We start from the raw sequence: 20,075 nt of genomic DNA on the forward strand, positions 1-20,075 counted from the left end.
AAGTTGTCGTCACATGCCAGTATGCATATAATTCTGGCTAAGTCTTAAACTAATAACCCATATTTAGACAGATGAATCTGAGTATGCTAATATGTATGATAATATGTCAGTATTTCATATGCCACTTTCTTAATATTATTTAAATATTAAGGCTTTAAGTTTATGTTTTCCATGGGTAGCTCTGAAGCTATTAATTATATTAGGAATAATGGATGTGCACTGGTACGTACTGTGCTCAGTGATGAATGTTATTTCTCAAGGTCAATTGCAATGCAAGTACGCTTATAGTGTCAGTTTAAATTAGGATATGACTACTGATACATTTTTGCACCAATCTTAAACTGGGAAACATTATGCTAACGCTATATGCATCTATCCTTCTTTTAACGTTTGCTTGTCTATCCAATAACTTTGGGACAACTCAAAAGGTTTCATGAAATTCTATTCATGCATACAGTATGAAGAACCTTTGTCCACATGGCTTACAGTCCCTACCGCCTTACCCAACCCTTACACTAAGTAATATTCAATGCAAAGCAAGAGAAATATATTTTTTATTTTTTATTTTTTCTGGGGGATAACTTATAAATTACTGAACATAGTTTAATGATATTTGAACCACTCTCTAATCATTTAATATATTGCTTTTAAATTTTATCTAGATCCTCACTTTATCATGCAACTGTCTGTCGAGAAAGTTAGTATATGCTATAACTTGCATTAAATATGAGAAGAAAAACGCCTTGAATAACAGGTCTCACTTATCAACCTTTCTTCTCATAGCCTTTATCAAGAAAAAATATTACTTGACATGTTCATCTTCCACCATATATAGACGTGCTGACGTATTATGTATGCTTGTAATTGCTTGCAATATATCGTAAGTTTACCTTTTATTATTGGTTACCTTGAAGGCATGAAAATAAATACAGTGTCAAAATATTGTTTTGTTTGAGGCTAATCAGCCTGTAGACTAAAACATTATATATATATATATATATATATATATATATATATATATATATATATATATATATATATATATATCGATCGCAGCAATCTAGAATTGTTCATGTGTCTGTTGGACAGCGAACACCATTGTATGTGTCTATCAAGTGTACAGATTATGTGTAACTGTCGAAATACAAAATAGAAATGATTCAGCACATGGACCACATAGCATTGAACAAATGACTATACATGAAAAGAATTTCAATATAGATACATGATTACTTAAGTAGCTCACTTAACGATAATTATCTTTTCAAGACCTTGAAGAAGTCATCGCTGATACATTGCGTGATGTATTTTATGTTGGCATTCCTTTACCTTTCATTGAGGGTAGCTCTTGGGATAGGTAAGTGTAAAGTATTTCACATCCAACTGTACAGAAGCATTACATTCTAAATCTAGAAAGGCGCTAATTTGTTTCTATATGAAGAAGATAAAAAACATGAGATGAACAAGGACAACTATAATACTTTTGTTAAAAGGGAGAGAATGCAAACATTGAACTTTATTGTAGACATGTCTATTAACTTTCACCAGTTTGTCATTTTTAAAGTAAATAATTGATCCAGTAGAAGCATCGTTAAAAAGTCAGTGTTTTGCCAAATATATGCATCGTACAAAGTAAAATATGAGAGTATGCCATGCACATATGTTCTACAGGGTTGATTTTCATAGTGATTTGGTACATGAGTCACATCCAGAAAGATAAATTTCAAACACTGATATCAGATCTGTTCAAATCATATACATAGATTTGTTTCTTGTTAAGACACAATAATTTTATGTTCCATGCTACGATATAACCTTTTTCATGAAACACCAAGTAAACAAATTTCTATTAGGTCATTATATGAATTATTTTCAGCTACGCATATTCAACTTACTGATAACATCACTTCAATCCTACGTATACTTTCATTTACTTGATTTCTTCTTATATTGTATAAGGTTCATTTGTAAGCGTTCAACAAGCTATTTGCGAATATGACGATGCGTTTCTAATGTGGCCTAATATACCAACTAATGTGAAGAACAAAGCAGTGTACAAGGGAGACACTCTTATTGTGGCATGGTCACAAGAACGTGGATTCAGTGAAGGCCCTTCTTATGAAGGAAGGTTGATGCAGATAGGAGAAAGTGGCGTCAGGATAATTAAAGCAAAGCAATCGGACAGTGGAACCTACAAGTTAATCTACAACAGTCCTCCAACTGACATATCAGAAGCATCAATTAATCTTCAAGTCATAGGTACATATATATTTATGAATTTGTTGACATAAATTTAAATTTTACATATATACCTCAAAATAGCCATTAAACTATATCTTTATATGTATGATACTGATCTGTTTAAAAAACAAAATGATTGCAACAATCAATGTTTAAGTCGACATTCTGAAAGTAATTCATATTAGAAAGGGCAAAGTCATAAGCTAGCCTAATGATCTGAAAATTAATACTCTTGTTGATGTCAAAAATGTCGCACAAGTTCATTTTGGTTCATACTGTTAATATTTGTTGGCATCATTGTAACTACTAATGGATGTTACATTGTATTTAAGTACTGTAGGTGAGTTTAGTATTGTCTGAACAATGATGATCGCCTCCTGTCTACTGAACATTTAATTTGCCAACGTAACGCTGTGTGTTGCATATCCAATTTACTTGTCTCCATGAGCTTCGGAACATGATAGACGTTATTATAAAGTAAAGTTTATTTCACACTTAAAACACCTGTAACCAATTCCGTACGTCATCAGAGGCAAATTAACCCTGATCCTCTACAATGCATTATAATGCTTTCAATGTACATAACTCAGTATCGTGCGGCTGTGCGTATTGGGAAAGAGCTTAAAACGGTAAGTCATCCATTAGGAAATAACACATCTTCAATGTCAAACGATGATTTCAAGACTTCGGCTAAGAATTGGAGATGACAAAGTAGCAGTCTATGTATTTAGGACATGCTAACATATGGCTGATGAAGACGAGTTAATTTATCACTAAAACGAATGGAGAATATACCAAAGAAACGCACGTCCCTGACACATCAAACCGGATTCCATAGTTAGACGAGTGATTGAGACGAGTTATGCAAATGTAAGGTGTTAGCAAGGCTATCCAGTCAGCTCTGAGCTTAGAACAACCTTCTCTTATTTTAAATATCTGGAAAGATCTAGGGTGTGTCATAGCGTTTGGTCTATTTTCAATGTTGTTTGCATGGTCACATAATTCAAAACCAGATAAGGAGAGCTATCATATGTGGACTGTCTGCAGGATTATTAAGTACAGCTTTTTGATATCCATATTAACCCCGTCATTAACCCCGACCGACACTCAAGGTCAGGGCACTAGCAAATAAGTGCTAATCAATTTTAGACAGTACCGGAAGCAAGACAAACAATTTCTCAGAGTTTTACTTCCATTTGTTTCAGTCCCACCAACAAAACATTGCATACCAAATATAACTCGGGAAGGAGCTACGTTACGGGCAGAACTTCCTGAAGATGACTGCGGAATCCCAACGTTGAAGCCAAAGTGGATGAATGGCACTGAAAACTCTGTTGTTGTATGTGTTTGGTTGTGCTTTCTATTTGTTTTGCTATTCACAGACTATAACAAATTTAAGCGGACATCCCATCATTTCACTGTTAAAGCTTTTGGGTAGTTTGTTTTTTAAATGCACCAGATTGTTGGCATTATTATTAGCAGGGCCGAATGAAGAGCACATATTATAATTCTATAACATGACATATTTTTCCAAAGCATTTGGTTTAAACAATTTGTGACCAGTTTTGTCAAGAAATAGAGTGTTCTATTGAGTTGTTCAAGCGTTTAGCAAAGGTTGCGGTACCATATATATTGAACGAATGAGTCGCCGAACAAAACATCGCCTTTTTCTGTTAGGAAAGTCAAACCAATTTTACCCAGCAATGTTTGTTGGAAATGTACAGTGTGACGGGAGTTTAAGGGACTTGAGATGTTTTCTAAGAACAGTCAGCTAGATAGTATTGTTTTAGTCCTAGGCAAAATATATTGCTTTAGCAGCGCCGTCACAAACACATTTCGTACATTATATGGCTTATGTATGAATAGTAGATAGACCAATAACTATTTTCCCCGAGTTCCGCATTGTTTTCATTTTTGACTAAAAAGTACCTCTTTTTGTTTCGAAACAAAAACAGCTATATTTCAAATAACAATTTGTATTTTACGGATACAATCAGTGAAATCACTTTTTAAAGAAATATTTGGAAGATTTTAAGTAACATATTTGCATATCGTGATTTGTAAATCATTTTGAAACCCCTAAGTGAACCTGCCATTGAGTAATAATTGCGGACATGGCACTCCCTTGGAAGTACCACTTAATCGGATGTCTCGAATAATATCCATCCAATACACAGTGTTATCAAGAGTGCGCAGACAAATATTAAAACCATCAATTCGCATTCCTATCAAAGGATTGTTGTATCAAACCTGGAAAGTGATTGTTGATATTAAGAAATTCCTTTTCATAACTAGATGCATATGTCCATACCATGTACTTGTCTGTGTGTAGATTTGTATTATCTACTGCTTTAGAGCATCGTCGATGCATACCTAAAATGATACAGTACAAGTTTAAAATTACAAATAAATATCAACTATTATTCAACTGCCAGTAGAAAATTTAATTTAATTTTATAATTGTCAAAACATTCGCCCTTAAAAAGACAGTCTAAATTATTCCCATTTAGTTTCGAACCATCTCCGTCAACATCCAGTTATAACGATGAGGTTTCTCATTACTGACCAGTGTATATTGAATGGATGAACACTATGTTGTGAGACGCCTGCACATGTGCATATTATAGGGGTTGTTTTAAACTAGGTTATAACTATTTTCGACCTCCCTTTTTTAGCGAAGTGTTCAAAACTAACAAAATCAAATTTTTTAACTGGCATTTGAAAATCTATTTTGCCTATTTGTAGTAACAATAATGCAAAATCGGTACTATTTATATCGTTTCTTATTTTGCTGCCACCTCTCTCTATCCTGCTCTCACTTGCTCTTATTTTATCGAAACGGAAACGTCACTTCACCCTAAAAGCAAAGACTAGGTTAACCCTGGTTGTATATAGCACAGTTATAAAACTGTATATAATCATATCAGTAGCATACGATTTATTCAAAAGAAGGTTAAAAAGACCCGTATTTTGCTCTTTCTTGACTTTTATCGACTTTTTCATCAAAGTTAATTTTGAGGCGCGATTCCTTGTAAGACATGATATTAATTAGTGGAATACACCTTCTGAACAGGATATTAAATTACTGTTACCTTTATTCATGCTTCACTGACTATGATTAGTTTTCAGCAATGATATTATTAATGAAAGGGTTATGTAACTTGGTAAAGGGATGCCTTGAAATGAAAATAATTTCAAATTTATAATAAATCGCAAATGATATTTATTTTTCGTGCTTAGATTAATTCATTTTCTATTATTGCTTTTTCCCCATATATCCTAACTTAATGTAAATATGGTCAAGTAATGTATTCGTCATAAATAATTTTTGTACTGTTAGAAACAAATCTTTTCTTTACATAAATATTTTAGAAAGGCCGATCCGCTACCTTCCCGCAAAGTAGTGGGAAAAGACGCTAGTGCTAGTTTGCTACCTGGAAAACTGAACAAGAGGAAAAGGGATGGGTTTCAAAACATATATGCTACATTAACGGAACTCCAAAAGATGTGATTTATAGCACCCACATCCTGTACCGGTATACACGTTTGTATGTTCCACAAAAATCTTTAATTTAGATTCGACCTCGATACTGGATTATTAATTAATTAAATGGGTAAGTATTATTAGTTTGATTAGGCAAGTGTCCTCAGAGCAGTTATATTTAAGTTTAGAAAAAGTTTATTTTCAGAAAATTTTGAGACCATGGTCTAACTCCGTGACTGCATTGATAAAGGTCTCATTAGCTTCAAATAATATATAGTATAACATTGCTCTCTTCATGTGACCATTCTGTAGAACATATGTGCATATAGTTATATGCAAGTGAAATTATGTATGGAGAACAAATATTACCACTCTAGTTAGAAACTCTTAAATCCTTCCACCACAGAGATTCAGACTAGGTTTTACAGATTATGACACTCATTTTCTCTGCGAGAATAAAGTGATGAGGGGTTTTACTCTTTCTTGTGTACATTTGTAATTTTTGATATACTAAACTCTAGATGTCTTGATTGGTTTCAAAATAATCCAGAATTTTTGTGTACTTAATAACCTAAGATAAGACATCAATTGTGTTCCTATATAAATGTATTAGCTCTGCACGAATGCCTGTATCCAACTCTACTGCATCCTTTTATGGGGATGTGTTCTTAGTGAAGAAAATATAGCGGCAGGTACATTCAAGCAAAATCATGGGCCCCGTAACCCATGAACCGAAATTCAAATTTTAATGGAGGAATAAATATATCGTTTCTATCATGAAGATACACACTACAAAGTCACAATAATGCCATCCATTTACAAATAGTGCATGTTTCCTCGTATTTAATAATCACTGAGTTATCATTGGATGATTTTGCACAAATTAAGATTGTTTCCTAACGAACATGGAAAAGATATTACCTTCAACAACACCACTAATGCAGTCATCTCGCAAAATCATATTACTGTTAAGTTCATAAATAGTTTAGCATCGACGTATATGCTCGTAATATAATATTCTACCTTACTGCCACTGCAAATAATTTAATGATTATTAATTTGTACTCCTTATGAATGGATTGTCATATTGATATGGAATTTCCAATTAAGAATGTTACGTTGGTATTCAGAACCTTTACAAATAGGAGTATATGCTAATCAAAAGTGTCATCATGTTATACGAACTCATTACCTGTGCAATAAACATACTTCAAATTGTTTCATTCAGCAAATTTCGGATAATTTGATAACATTATGTGAAATTAATTTCAAGGTCAAAGGATGTGAATCAGGGTTTTACCTGTAAGAGCTTGAGATTAAGGTGATCTAACATGGTATACATTATTATTTTTCAAACTCGGTTAATGAACATATATGTAGAATGCTCTGAAGAGGTGCTTCAAATATGGTTTACAGAAATATGATGATTCATCGATGCAACTTTACAAAACAAAAGTATTTATTGATTTTAGCAAAATATGTGAATAGATATTTTGATATCAATACACTGAAGAACTCGATGGTATATATTCCTATATTGACTGTTGTGAAGTATAACACGTTTTCTGGTATTGGACTTGGTCCAACCTGGATGATCATTACTTACCTCAGTTGTTTTCAAGATTAGAAGGATAAATCCAAATGGTTGCAATTTCTAATCATGCCTTATATTTATCAGCATTTATCGAACGCAGTTTATCTTTTTTTATATTTTTTCTCACTAGTTGATATACATGTATAAATTTTATTTGGTAACGCAATTTCAATCATATTCATTTCAGAACCTGATCTTAAAAACGAAAATGGACACATGTTAGTCATAACGGTAATATTACCACTTCTGAGCGTCCTCATTTTAATAGTAGTGGGCGTTATATTGGCATACTATTTCAGAAGGAAATCAAGAAGGAAGGAATCACCTGGTAAGAAATGCGGTATTTACTATCCTACGCTGTTTGTGTCAAAATGTCCCTCAAATGCTGATTACATTGTCCTTTTATAGATTGCAATACGTTCTGTTTGCAATTGATAATATGTAATCTGAAACTCTTTTTGGTATAGGTCGTATATCGAATAGGACGATGTTGTTTATCTAACACTTTATATGCGTTTACCGCATTGTAGTATTTCTAATTGTACCAATATATTGTGTTTAAGTAAGAAGTGTAACAAGTTTAATTCGTTATCATATATATTATAAACCTTTACCCTTTTGCATTTCATTTTCAATCCGGTTATTCGCCTAAGTGTTTGATTATCTATATAACGAGAAGATCAATTAGTAATCAATGAGTAATCAACATTAAATAATCTGAAAGTCTCAGCTAATTATGATTTGAGTGCAGGATTAACATAAAATGCTTGAGAAGAAAGGTATATATAACTTATATAGCAACAAATCGTTGTCCGGTGACAAACTACTTTTACCAAAACATAAAGAGCTTGAGGCTATTGAATAAAGTAGACGTTTAATAGTTTCTAAACGTTTTATATGTGTTAAAGTGTACATTAATTGAATTCTTAATTTTGATTTTATTTAATTTAAGAAGAAACTGCAGTAGCTAGAATTCATGTAAGACGGTTATTATTGAATAACATGCAATTGTTTCTCATTCAACATAGACATTGCTGAAATGTCTGATAGTGGTTTTGAGGGTTCATTTTGCATACCTTTGGGGAAATGGAGATGCATTGGAAACGCGTTTAATAGAAACATACAAATAATGCTCATAAAGTCGTTTGAAGAAACTTTTACTTTTTACAATATTTATTTGCAGCCAGAATTTTAGCTATCTCCAGTTGATAATTTACCCTACATTTTAAACTGCCTGCTATATGCATTATTAACTGAACGGCATAACATCGCAAACCAGATAGTTGCGGCAATCTTTATGTCAATTGTCTAATATTTTTCTTCTGTCATTTTGCAAGCTATTATCTTTCTAGATAAAAGAGATTTAATATGTTAGTCATGTGAAGCAGACACGAATATTTTGTTTATTTGACTAAATCGGTGACTAAATCGGTGCCATTGTGTTGTAAAAAATGGCAAGGCTAAATTGCAATATTAATAAAATAGCATTGATGACTTTGAACTAACATTGTTTCTGTAAATCATGTTGATACTACTTTAGGTCTTATGCTATGTAACAGGGAAAAAGAATATCATTAAGTTTAGTAAAATTCAACAATAATTTTTTCCGCTCAAAACAAATTGTAAATTTAAAACAAAAAAAAACAAACAAACCGTGTTGTGAATTAAATCCCAAATAATCAAACTGGTTATATCATTAACCCTAACGTATCGAGTGTTCTTAATAGATTCCAGTACTGAATGTGTTGATGTGCTAGTAGACTTAAATGTGTCGAAATGCTAACAGTCTTGATGTATCACGTTAATACGATCCATAATGTATTTGAACGAATTAACATTAATCTCAAAATAGTGATATAGTCCAAAAAGTCAACTCGCACTTTATAATTCTAATGAATAGATTAAGCAAATAAAGCCTCTTAAGTTGAAACTAAACAGAACTAAAATATTGATTATAATTCCACAGTTGTTAAAAAAGAAACGAATAAGTCTGATGCAAACCAAGTTTAATGCATCCAACCTGACCTCTATCGAAATATTTTTTCTGAAAAAAAATTTCATCACTTAAACGAAAAATAACTCCAAACTGTAAAATAATGTCTGATCCACTTATTGAAATTTTACAGAATAAACCCGAAAGGTTTCAGGTGAACAAGAAATTTACAAAAGGGAAAACCAATGTCCTGAACCCAATTACAAATAAACATGTTTAGGAAAATAATCTTCAGGTTTAGTCTACAATCATGGACAAAAGTAGATTACTTAATATGTTATTTACAAAATGACTCTTACAATGTGCAGTCACGGACAACAATTAGAAACGCAATATAGTTATAAATACCACTGTATCTCAGTCCTTCTTGCAGAATCAATCTATTCCTAGAAGTTGTTTTGATATCTTCATTTTCCATTCTTGTCGCAATATCTTTAAATTATTTTCATCAAAGTTTGCATGTATTTATACGCATTTAAGTCTATTTTCATATATTCCAGTCGTAGCATAATTTTCTGACTTACATAACGTTGTGAGACGCTTGATATTAATATGTAAACAATTGTTTAATATTTGACCTACACTTGCTTTTCCTACATTTTCTTCCACTATTTAGGTCTTATTCACGCAATTCTTTAGTTGTAAAAGTATAGATATGCCTAAGACTGCCTTCATAAGGAAAATAAAGATTCATTCAAAAGAAATATGTAATTTTCCATATTAATCAAACCACACATGATAACAATAATGAATCTACATAGTAACATGTAAAGTGAATGTACAAAAATGTATTTAAATGAAAGCAGTATAAAACTCCAATACACTTGAAAGTGCATCTTAGATTACGTTTTCTGTAAGCTTGATGTGCCGAATATCTAGGTTGTATTCTTGCAACATCAAACTATATCTCAATTATCTCTGATTTTCGTTTTATTTTGCTGATGAAAGTAAATGGTTTGCGAGAAGGAGCAGAATCAACATTTACTTCAAAGTGTTGTAAAGCGAAGATTAAAGCAAACATATTATTCCCAATAGTGGAATTATTTCTCTGGTGCTTAATCAAACCTCTCTTGGAGAAATTGCATACTGGAAGATGCAAGCCATTTTTATCTCCCAGAATTAATACGCTACCAATTCTTTCGTCACTTGCATCAACATACATATTAAATGATTGATTCAAATCTGAAGATAAATCGACTGGTGCACTTTTATGTTTGGCATTTAATTTAGCGAACACCTCATTGCAATTGTAAGACCAATACAACATGGTCTTTTCACTTAATACATTGATCAAGGGCTCAGCAATTATGGAGAACGACGTATTTGGAGACAGCTTTAGCCTTAGCTTCTATAGTCTTCACTTGACTATGTCCCACAATATGTCCTAAAAATGTGAAACAAACTCGACAAAGCTCACTTTTACTAGAAAGAATTCTAAAATTTGCCACATTCAAGCGAATGAAGACCTTCATGATAGTTTTCATGTTTCTTCATATTCATTAAGCGTTGGAATATTAAAGGAGAATGAGAACGTTTTATTCCAAATGGCATCACACTGTATTAGCAGACTATATCAGGAGTTGCAAAGGCCAAACTTTGTATTGCTCTAGCCGTAAGATGAATCTGCCATAACCCTTTAACACAGGTGAACATTGGTGACATTTTTCGCATTTCCAATTTTGTCAATGCAGTCATCAATTCTTGGTATTAGAAATGTGTCTTTTTTGTTTACACTGTTCACTTTTCTGTGGTCTTTGCTCATACGGAAAGAACATCTGGTTTCGGCACAAGAATACACGGCGATCGCAAGCTACTTTTGCTTGGTTCAATAAAGTAATTTTGTAACAAATATTAAATTTTCAAACATTCCTGCTTGAGAGAATTCATCCTGTAATTGTACAGTTTAATAGTAAGCTGTTACGGAATCTTCAATTTCAACATCACGGTTAGTTTTGTCTGTTCGGGATAGAACATCTGGGAAGAAGTGCTCATATTCATACATTACCAGTTTTAACTCATTTTCTTTCTTTGTGGCTGTGGATGTGAAAGTTAATTGTCTATAGTCTTCAATATTTCAAAATGTTGAACATTGGTTGAACCAAAGTCCCTGCTATCCGATTGAACGTCATCATTTCAGTCGCCACTGTGTGGGATATGAACAACTAAATTTATTGTATTATTTGCAAAGCTATCTCGATCAGCATATTCCTTAAACATATGTAGATGACTATAGACGCAGTTTTTTATGTTTCCCTCTCCCAGTAGTGTTGATATATGTGGTGTTTGAAAGGGTTGGAGTGGGTTGGTCCCAACATATTATTTAAATTACTATGGAAGTCCCGCCCAGGCTCGATTCTGTAGGAAGTGAACTTAGTGATATAGAGAGGTAAAGCTCTGAGCCCCCGGCCAGCAATGCCGACAGTAAAATTATTAAGAACACAAAGATGAAATTCAGTGGAATAACAAATTAATACAATTCAATATTCAAATGATAATTTCCCAATCACTATTCTTCCTCTCGAACAATCGACTTTTCCACTAGTCTCTATTCTGTCTCTCTCCTATAGACTCGGGACTAAACCACACCGGAAGTCTGTCCCCTAAAAGCTTCCTGTGAAAACACAAGGATGTTAGCATACTTCCTTAGCCATCTCATCTCACACTAAACTTACAATCAATCATCAGATAAAGGCTATTACATTTCTCGGACATGCATTCGTGCACATCGAAAACCCCATACGCTCTTGTACGGTAAACAATGCCGTAATAAAAGCACGGTATCAACTACTTCTCGTACAGACATCAATAAATTGCGTCACATCCGTATATATATATATATATATATATATATATATATATATATATATATATATATATATATATATATATATATATATATATATATATATATATATATATTCTTAATCTAATTATACTGAACAATAGCACAACAATCAGACGCATCTCAGTACATTACATTCCCACAAGTGTAAAAAAGTATTTAAATGTCCATATTAACTAATTTTACACACTGCAACCATTTTCCAAAGTTACAATTCAATTCAACAGTTGCCTAATCTAGGATATCACATGATTAATTCTAACTATGAGCTAGCAATCTAAATAATTATTTACATAATCATAGGTCATTTGTCAAATACACGTGTAAATTAAACACTACAAAGGTAATTCTACGCACTAACGATTCTAGTAATGAAGTATACATACTGCACATAATTATAATTACAGTGAAGAACATTCTGCAACAATCGAGCGAATAACTCACTGACCTTTACGAAGTTTTGTCTTTCCTTACAATTTCCTAAGTTATCCCGCCAATTCACGAGCGGTTTCCGGGAGTTATTGCTACAAATTCTCAGCACAATGTTTCAGAATGACTGGGGTTTCTAGGCTATAGTACTCAGTAAAACTCGGGTTGAAATGGTGTCCACACCCTCTCACAATTCTGATTGGATATCGATTCTACCCTGTTTTATTTTACATAGCAGACAATGCTCCGGCCGTCTGTCAAAGTGGTGAGATTTACGACGACAATAATTGTACTTTGCACTTGAACAAAGCTTTCAACGTCCACATGTGGATTTTTGACAATCAAAAAGCTTGGCTTTCGTAACAAATATATACATGACCACTATAGCCGTGGGGTATAAGATATATACATGGCTTCTAACCAATTACTTTGTTCTTGAATTATGTAATCGCGGGCAGACCAATTGACAATATAATTTAAATCACATTTTTAACTTCACAAGATCATTCTATCTTACCTGAAGACGATTTTTAATTATTGGCAAGAGGCACAGAACATTATCACCAGGTTAAAAAGCTTCATGGCTAAAATGTCCAAGCGATAGTTCAAAAGAATTAAAACTGGCCTATTGTGAAACAAAACAACATATGCAATATTTGAAAACATCACTTTTAACTTCCGATTGATACAAGTACTAGAAGATTTTGTGATGATTCTTATGGACTCCCAAATGAATAGCCAAATGTGTTATATAGGCTATACTAAGAATATCCTTTGTATATGACTTCGGAAAAATTATCTGAGATCTTACTGACCACTCGTCACCATAGGATTCCTCAGATGGCGTCCATTTTCTCAGAAATATTCCATTTTTCAAGAAATAGCAGGTTGGTATCCCAGCAGAAACATCATCGTCAATAGCCCTCTGAACAAACAAAATATCTCGGGAACTTTTTTCTTGTCACCCTGATTAGAAACAGGAGAATGAGTAGTTACAAGTGGATCACCATGATTAATACCTTTTTGTCAGCAACAGAATTAAACCTGGCCTTCTTAAAAGACTCACCGATGCAAGTGTTAACAAAGGAATAATGTCCTGATCAAGTTCATTCTCAAGAGTTATTTTTTTACATAGTTCTAAGATATGCATAAGCGGGGAATAAATCAAGGATTTCAATTTCAAAAGGCTCATCCTTTTGATCCAAGCAAAGCTTGTCAGTTACATATGGTTTAACCACAAACGTATCTCTAGTTAAGTCATTGCCTAGCAATAAATGAACAACCTCAATGGGCGCAAAATTCACAGCGCCGACATTAACTGGTCCAGAAATTAAGTCTGATGACCAATTTACATTATGGAGACGAATGGGAATAAAACCACACCCTTCCCTCTAAACGAGAACATTTGCAGAATAAGAAGACTTGTCCGACACCTGATAGTAAAAGACTGAGAAGCTTTTGTGTTCGTTAATATTTTAAATGAATATAATGGATAGAATCAACAATAAGTCATATAGAACCCTTCAAAGTGCATGGTTTATAATTATCCATACTAAACGCCGACTGTGGTGTGTATGACCCCACTTATGTATTGTTTCCAATACATGAACATGAGTTGGAAGCATGAGAATTTGGAATTGCTATTTCTTAATTATGTTGCTTATTTTTTTACTTAAAGTAATCCAAAAAGAAAAGTGCCCATGGGAATATATACGAATTTCTTATCAGACAATTGATTCTTGTAAGTTGTGACTCATCGAATATTTTAGGCATTTGCTTGAGACTAGGTAGGTAAAAGCAATTAAGATTTTTCTTGAATGCAATCAGGTTAACCGTTTCGAAGTATTTGTTCGCATTGTTACTGCAAGTATGACTATTTAAAGACATGATTTTTCTCTGTTACAAATTTGCAAGATATTTGGAAAACATTTTTTTCAATATATTTGTGTGTAAGGACATTCTAATGTGTTGTTGAATTTCATTATTCTTTTTACAATTACCAACCCATTTAATAAACAAATTTCGCAACTAACACTATGTCCACTTAAACTGGTGATAACTTTTTTGCTGTGTAATTAGATTTTCTGCTTTTATTATCTTTGCAAATTGTTCCTACCAGGATTTTCGATACATGCTTTCATAAGGAGTAATGTCGAGAATACATATTGGTGGCAAATACATGACTTAGGTCTTTGCAAACTTTATTGTTTGTCTTACCCAAAAGCATGTCCTGATATCTCCAAAAAAGATAAAAGTTTCAATCTAGTTTTTCACCTAAGTCTTCGTTTATTAATCTGTGTAAAGAGAATATAAAAATGGCGCAATCGTCGTTTCAAACTTTGAAACTATAGTTTAGGATTAACATCCAATGCTTGAGAAAGGATAGATTTCATTTGCATGGTGCAACATTGCTGCTCGCTGAAAAATTACCATTAACAGCAATGAAAGAGATTCAGACCAACAAAAAGGGAAGCATTCAATCATTTGTAAATGTTATTTTATGTCTCAAAATGATTGGCGGAAATATTATTTTAATTTTATTTGAGAAGAAACCGGCTATACATGGCGGCCAGTATTAATGGTGGAGGAAGAACCTAGGAAAACCCCGGAAAGAACCACCGACCCAAGGGAGGCTACTGGCAAGCTTTCTCACATACCCACATTAGCCGAATCCGAGACTCTAACCCACGCAGATAGAGAGGTAAGGTTGAGGTTAGACAGATGTAGAGTTATATAATTTCATTGTCTCGTTTAACATGGACAGTGTTGAAAGATCTACCAGTAGTGTTGCGAATACTATTTGTGTGGGTTTTGAAGAAAAGGAAGTGTATTGTAAACAACATTTGTTGGCTATATAAATATAGTGTTGATCAATCACGTGATGCAACATTTTTTAAATATTTATTTTATTTCGTCTATCACTATTATTAAGTGCAAAGTTTCACTGCCTACTAGATATGTTGGTATCGGATCCATATGAGATGAAACCTTCAGTTGCGGAAATTATTAAGACAGTCGCCTCAATGTATTATTCAGTCACATAGAGTTGGCATCACTCTCAATGAAAGTATTCAGATACGTCAGGTGACTTAGAAATGAATATATATGTTTTGATTAAATAGATGATATTGGCTTGTAAAAAATACAAGACTAAATTATTAAATAAAAAATGAGAATGATGACGTTTTGAATAAGAATTATTTCTACGTGATGTGCTGAATCCAGAAATTAAACTTCGCAACATTTTATGTAAATGGACCACTTTGCAAAGATAAGCATATATGGAAGTCGATAGTTGAGACATATGTGATCGGAATAATGAAACCAGATGTGTGCTATGCATTGGTGCAACATCTTTATCATTATATTTCTTTTAATTTTGTAAGTCGTGTTGCGAGACACTATTCTTAATGACATGAAATATGATAGAAAATGCAGAAGTTTTATTTCTAAGATTTGTATTTTTAACTAACTTTAACAATTTTTCAGTCATGACTCTACCATGTCTGCAATATTGCAATTTATTGTGATGTCTAGCACTGGGGCATCATGCCGAAGACATATAGCTTGATATCCCACCCAGCCAGATTATCCTGAAAGCAGGCCTACTAGTCCTGGCACTAACCTATTAATGCTGAGCGCATATAAAAGCAGCCGTTAGTATATTTTTTGTAAGTCTCTGGGATGACTCGGCCGGGGTTCGAACCCGCGACCTTTAGCATTCGAGGCTGACGCTCTAACCACTTAGGCTACCGAATCGATAAAATCTGAGACAAAAGTCGTGCAAGAAATAGTAATTAAATAAGAGCAGCCTCTGTATATTTGTCTGAAGAATCTAAAATGACTTTTCAACTTTCAGCTGGTGCAGGGTCAGACAAGGTATAAATGACTGATGTTGCCTGCGAAAGTCAAGCTTTAATCGCAGTTGAGACCTCCGCCTTTGGTAACATCTCTTGAATAAATTGGTTTTCTTGTGCAAGTAAAGGCTATATCTACTATTTCTGAGAAAATAAAATGGAAAAGTAGGGGACATTTCTGCCCTTTTCCAACACATAATAAGTAGCACATAAGTTAGTAAATTTATGTTTTGACAAGTCTCAAATATCTCAACTCCTTTTCTTATTATCATCAAAATATTGCGTAATCATGTATCGCAGTTCTTATATCCTCATCAATCGCTTTCTAAAATTGATTGGGATTCCTTCTTGTTCCATCCTTGTATAAAGATTTTTAACGTATCATCATGAAACATTGTATATATTTATAAACAACTATTCTATGAAACTTTACAAGTTTTCCATTTTAACCTTGAGTAATAATATTTACTATATTTATAGATCTTATTAATAATTACCTGCATTTATTCATCTTGGCGTGAAAATCGTTTTAATAGGTACCCACTTTATGAATGAGGAATAATAGCCATTAAAATTATTTTAATGTTATTTATCGGATCTACAAAATGTTTAAATTGTTAAGTTTTACAAAGCCACAAACGGTATCAGATTCATCAGACATTTTCTGTCATACCTTAATTCACCTTGCATGATATTACAAGGTCCAGAAAACGCCCAAGATATATAACAATTCCTATTTTGATTATGTTTTTTGATGGAATACAAAGGATTGTCTTTCAATCAGATGAAACATCCAAGCGCAGCCGCCATTCCTCAACAAGTTTTGAGATAATATACATGATAAGTTGCACGCAGTTTCAAACTGTAGATGTTATTTTGTACTTCGCTTTGCGTGATGTATTGTTTTGTTTCATTAAGTTGTATATTTTCCCAGCTGGACACTTTTCTGATAAGCTGCATTAAGTATGTCCTGCATCCTGTATATCAATAACATAGGTATGAAGCAAACGTTTTACTCTACGTATTTATGTACTATGGATTACTTTTCATCCGTTGATTGGGAGTGATTTTCATCTATACTTCTACTTTGTCCATATTCCATTTACTATGGACAAACTTTCCTACAAACGGACAGCATTGTTCATTAATGGTAATTAGCTTCTATACAGATATAACATATTCTTGCTTTATCAATATATGCCTTCAGAAGGCATCTTCCAAACATTTTCAAACATCTCACTGAGTAAGTCAAATAAGAATAACTTACAACACTGAGAACAAGTGATAAACATACTGTTTTGCACGGTTAGAGATACAAATATATCTTTCAATATTTACAGATCTGGAACGCATCAAGCGGCATCTTGTTCATCAATACAAAACTATAAAGAGCTCTGGGATCCTGAACCTTCCAAAACTATCACAAGTGTACTTTGACTCAGAAATCACGATTTTAAGAGTGGAAAACTTTGAAGATAGAGGAAATGTGTATGCAGCATCTCTGCAGGATATATTTTCTATCGGCAAAAGTAGCGAAAATAAAGCAGAGTATAACCAACCGATTCCAGCTGTAATTATGGGCCAATGTGGAATTGGGAAATCTACTTGGTGCCAGCATATTGTTAACGATTGGTGTAGCTATAATGTTAATATGGAATCGAACGTTACAGGCCGGTATATACCAGAAGTTGCCCGATTTGAAATTCTTCTTTTTGTGCCATTGCAAAATAGGTTAAAAGGACATTCCTTTGCTGACTTTTTAAGACAGGAATTATTTTGCAATCATTTTTTCCTGTTTAAGAACACCATGAATTATATCTCAAACCACGGCGAATCTGTTCTCATTATAATTGATGGCATGGATGCAGTCACCGATAATCTGGAACCTATTCGAAACTTGTTAAAATCACAAAAAACTTTCCCTTGTACCACTGTTCTTACATCCAGACCAGATGGATTCGAATGCTTGCAAAAGAAAGAGAAAATAACATTGCGTTTGTTTCAAATGCATGGATTAGAACTTGAAGAAGCCAAAGAATGTGCCACAAATGTTGTAGGGATTTATTGCAAGAATAATGGCGATGACCTCAATGCAGAGCAATTTTGGGAAATCATCACATATTACCAAGTACAAAGTTTTTACCACGTTCCACTCCTTTGCTCGTCCTTGGTACTTTCTTGGATCAATAAACAAGCATTCTTAGATAATAGAACAGATTTCCTCTTTCTTGTAATGCAATGTTACGTGTACCGTGCAATGAAAAGAAGATGGTTTAGCGATAACATTGACAAATTCTTGAAAAACAAATATTTTAAGATAAAAATCAAGGACAATATATATTCAGGAACATATGGCTATATTTTGATGCTCACCAGTGCTGTGGCGAGAAAGAACTTGTTGTTGCCGAAAAAGAATAAGCAATCTCAAATGGCAATAGAGATTGGAAAGTTGACACGAGACATTGGGGAAGATTGTGTCCAGCTCTGTGTTGAAACTGGAATTTTGGTTAAAATATTTGTCCTTTCAAAGACAAAAACAGTACCCCATATTTCTTTCAGTCATTTACTTTTGTTTGACTTTTTTCTGCGTTATCGCTTGCCATGTGGAAGCATGATTCATCCAGTAAAAATGTAAAAATCGAGAAAGCTGCTAAGAATATCGTTGATATCATGGATATGCTCCAGGAATTGGATCCCGAATATTGGACAAGATAATAATGAAAACGACAATTCTGGCAATGACAATGAAAACAATACCATCAGCAAAGTTCCATTTCTAAGAAATAATCATGTTGCTAGGTACATTGAACAGGCTCTAGCCAACAATAGAATGAAATGAGGAAAAACAGCTTCAGAACGTTTTGTCTATTACTCATCGAAGCAATGGGAAAAAAATATTGTAATTTTGTCATGCATAATATTGACAAACGAATGAACATATTTAATTGCAGATTAGTCAATATTAAATTAAAATTGCATTTATACTACTGATACTTTCACGTTACATAGTCTCTTGATAAGCGTTGAAACTGCACATCATTTCTCTGTGAATAACAATAGTGGGGTAAGCAGAGGATTCAGTCAGTGTAGTGATCTAGTCTGTAATAATATATGAAATGGTAGGAATATTTCGTCTAGTATTTAACTTATGCCGTGATATCAGTAAGTTAGCCTGGACAGGGGGTCGAGCGCATAGGTACTAGTGTTATTTGTGTGTATCATAAAGGTGGTTTACTCAAGGAAATGGCTGTCTGAAAGTAAGAATGCAAATGAAAATATGAAAGAAGAAATAACATATTATTCCAAGATGGTTACCTTGACATGTTCGTCTAAGTTGCAAAATGAAAACAAAAAAGAGCAAATTTGCAAAATATTATAATTTTAATGCAAATCTTTAGGTAATATTGTGTTAAACCATTGTGTGTTGGAGATACATTTTTTGGAGTAAATTGTCTTGTATATAATTTAATTTCTTATGCATTTTAATACTGAGTTCAAATCAATTTTAATTATATATGAACAACGAGATAGTTCTTGTAGACTTTGCAGGTCAAATTAAATTTAATTTATGTTCTGTCTTTTTTCTCTTTTGTTGAAGCCTGTCAGTGCCACGTTCAAATGAATTTTTGTTATCT

General features: G+C 33.2%; 2 protein-coding genes and 1 non-coding gene across 4 annotated transcripts; 2 read left to right on the plus strand and 1 right to left on the minus strand.

The window, feature by feature from the left end:
- Nucleotides 1-1,181: 1,181 nt before the first annotated feature.
- LOC149808531 (uncharacterized) lies at nt 1,182-5,849 on the plus strand. Its single transcript, XM_089950772.1, has 4 exons — nt 1,182-1,357; nt 1,960-2,259; nt 3,447-3,580; nt 5,614-5,849. The coding sequence occupies exons 1-4, from the start codon at nt 1,303-1,305 to the stop codon at nt 5,659-5,661; spliced, it is 537 nt and encodes a 178-aa protein (XP_089806898.1). The 5' UTR covers nt 1,182-1,302; the 3' UTR covers nt 5,662-5,849.
- Nucleotides 5,850-7,511: 1,662 nt separating this feature from the next.
- On the plus strand, nt 7,512-19,968 carry LOC149808532 (uncharacterized). Of its 2 annotated transcripts, XM_089950785.1 has the most exons (3): nt 7,512-7,647; nt 16,443-16,526; nt 17,781-19,968. In XM_089950785.1, exons 2-3 carry the CDS (start codon nt 16,469-16,471, stop codon nt 19,073-19,075), a joined length of 1,353 nt encoding a protein of 450 aa, XP_089806911.1. In that variant the 5' UTR covers nt 7,512-7,647; nt 16,443-16,468; the 3' UTR covers nt 19,076-19,968. The 2 variants fall into 2 exon arrangements, with proteins under 2 accessions (XP_089806911.1, XP_089806920.1); XM_089950794.1 differs by lacking the exon at nt 7,512-7,647 and having other exon boundaries at nt 16,412-16,526.
- On the minus strand, nt 16,269-16,342 carry Trnas-cga (transfer RNA serine (anticodon CGA)). The gene has a single exon. It is a non-coding gene; the product is annotated as a tRNA-Ser (tRNA).
- Nucleotides 19,969-20,075: the final 107 nt, after the last annotated feature.

The sequence above is a fragment of the Sinohyriopsis cumingii genome, chromosome 1, assembly GCF_028554795.1.
Source record: "Sinohyriopsis cumingii isolate HCF-2022 chromosome 1, ASM2855479v2, whole genome shotgun sequence".
In the NCBI taxonomy this organism is placed as follows: domain Eukaryota; kingdom Metazoa; phylum Mollusca; class Bivalvia; order Unionida; family Unionidae; genus Sinohyriopsis; species Sinohyriopsis cumingii.

What these genes read in the sequence shown, in the direction of transcription:
- LOC149808531 (XM_089950772.1), top strand. Translation starts at nt 1,303, where the DNA reads ATGTATTTTATGTTGGCATTCCTTTACCTTTCATTGAGGGTAGCTCTT. An exon ending in AATTAATCTTCAAGTCATAG is followed by an intron (nt 2,260 to 3,446) that starts GTACATATATAT and finishes CATTTGTTTCAG; the next exon opens with TCCCACCAACAAAACATTGC. An exon ending in GCACTGAAAACTCTGTTGTT is followed by an intron (nt 3,581 to 5,613) that starts GTATGTGTTTGG and finishes TAAATATTTTAG; the next exon opens with AAAGGCCGATCCGCTACCTT.
- LOC149808532 (XM_089950785.1), top strand. Translation starts at nt 16,469, where the DNA reads ATGACTGATGTTGCCTGCGAAAGTCAAGCTTTAATCGCAGTTGAGACC. An exon ending in AGTTGAGACCTCCGCCTTTG is followed by an intron (nt 16,527 to 17,780) that starts GTAACATCTCTT and finishes CAATATTTACAG; the next exon opens with ATCTGGAACGCATCAAGCGG.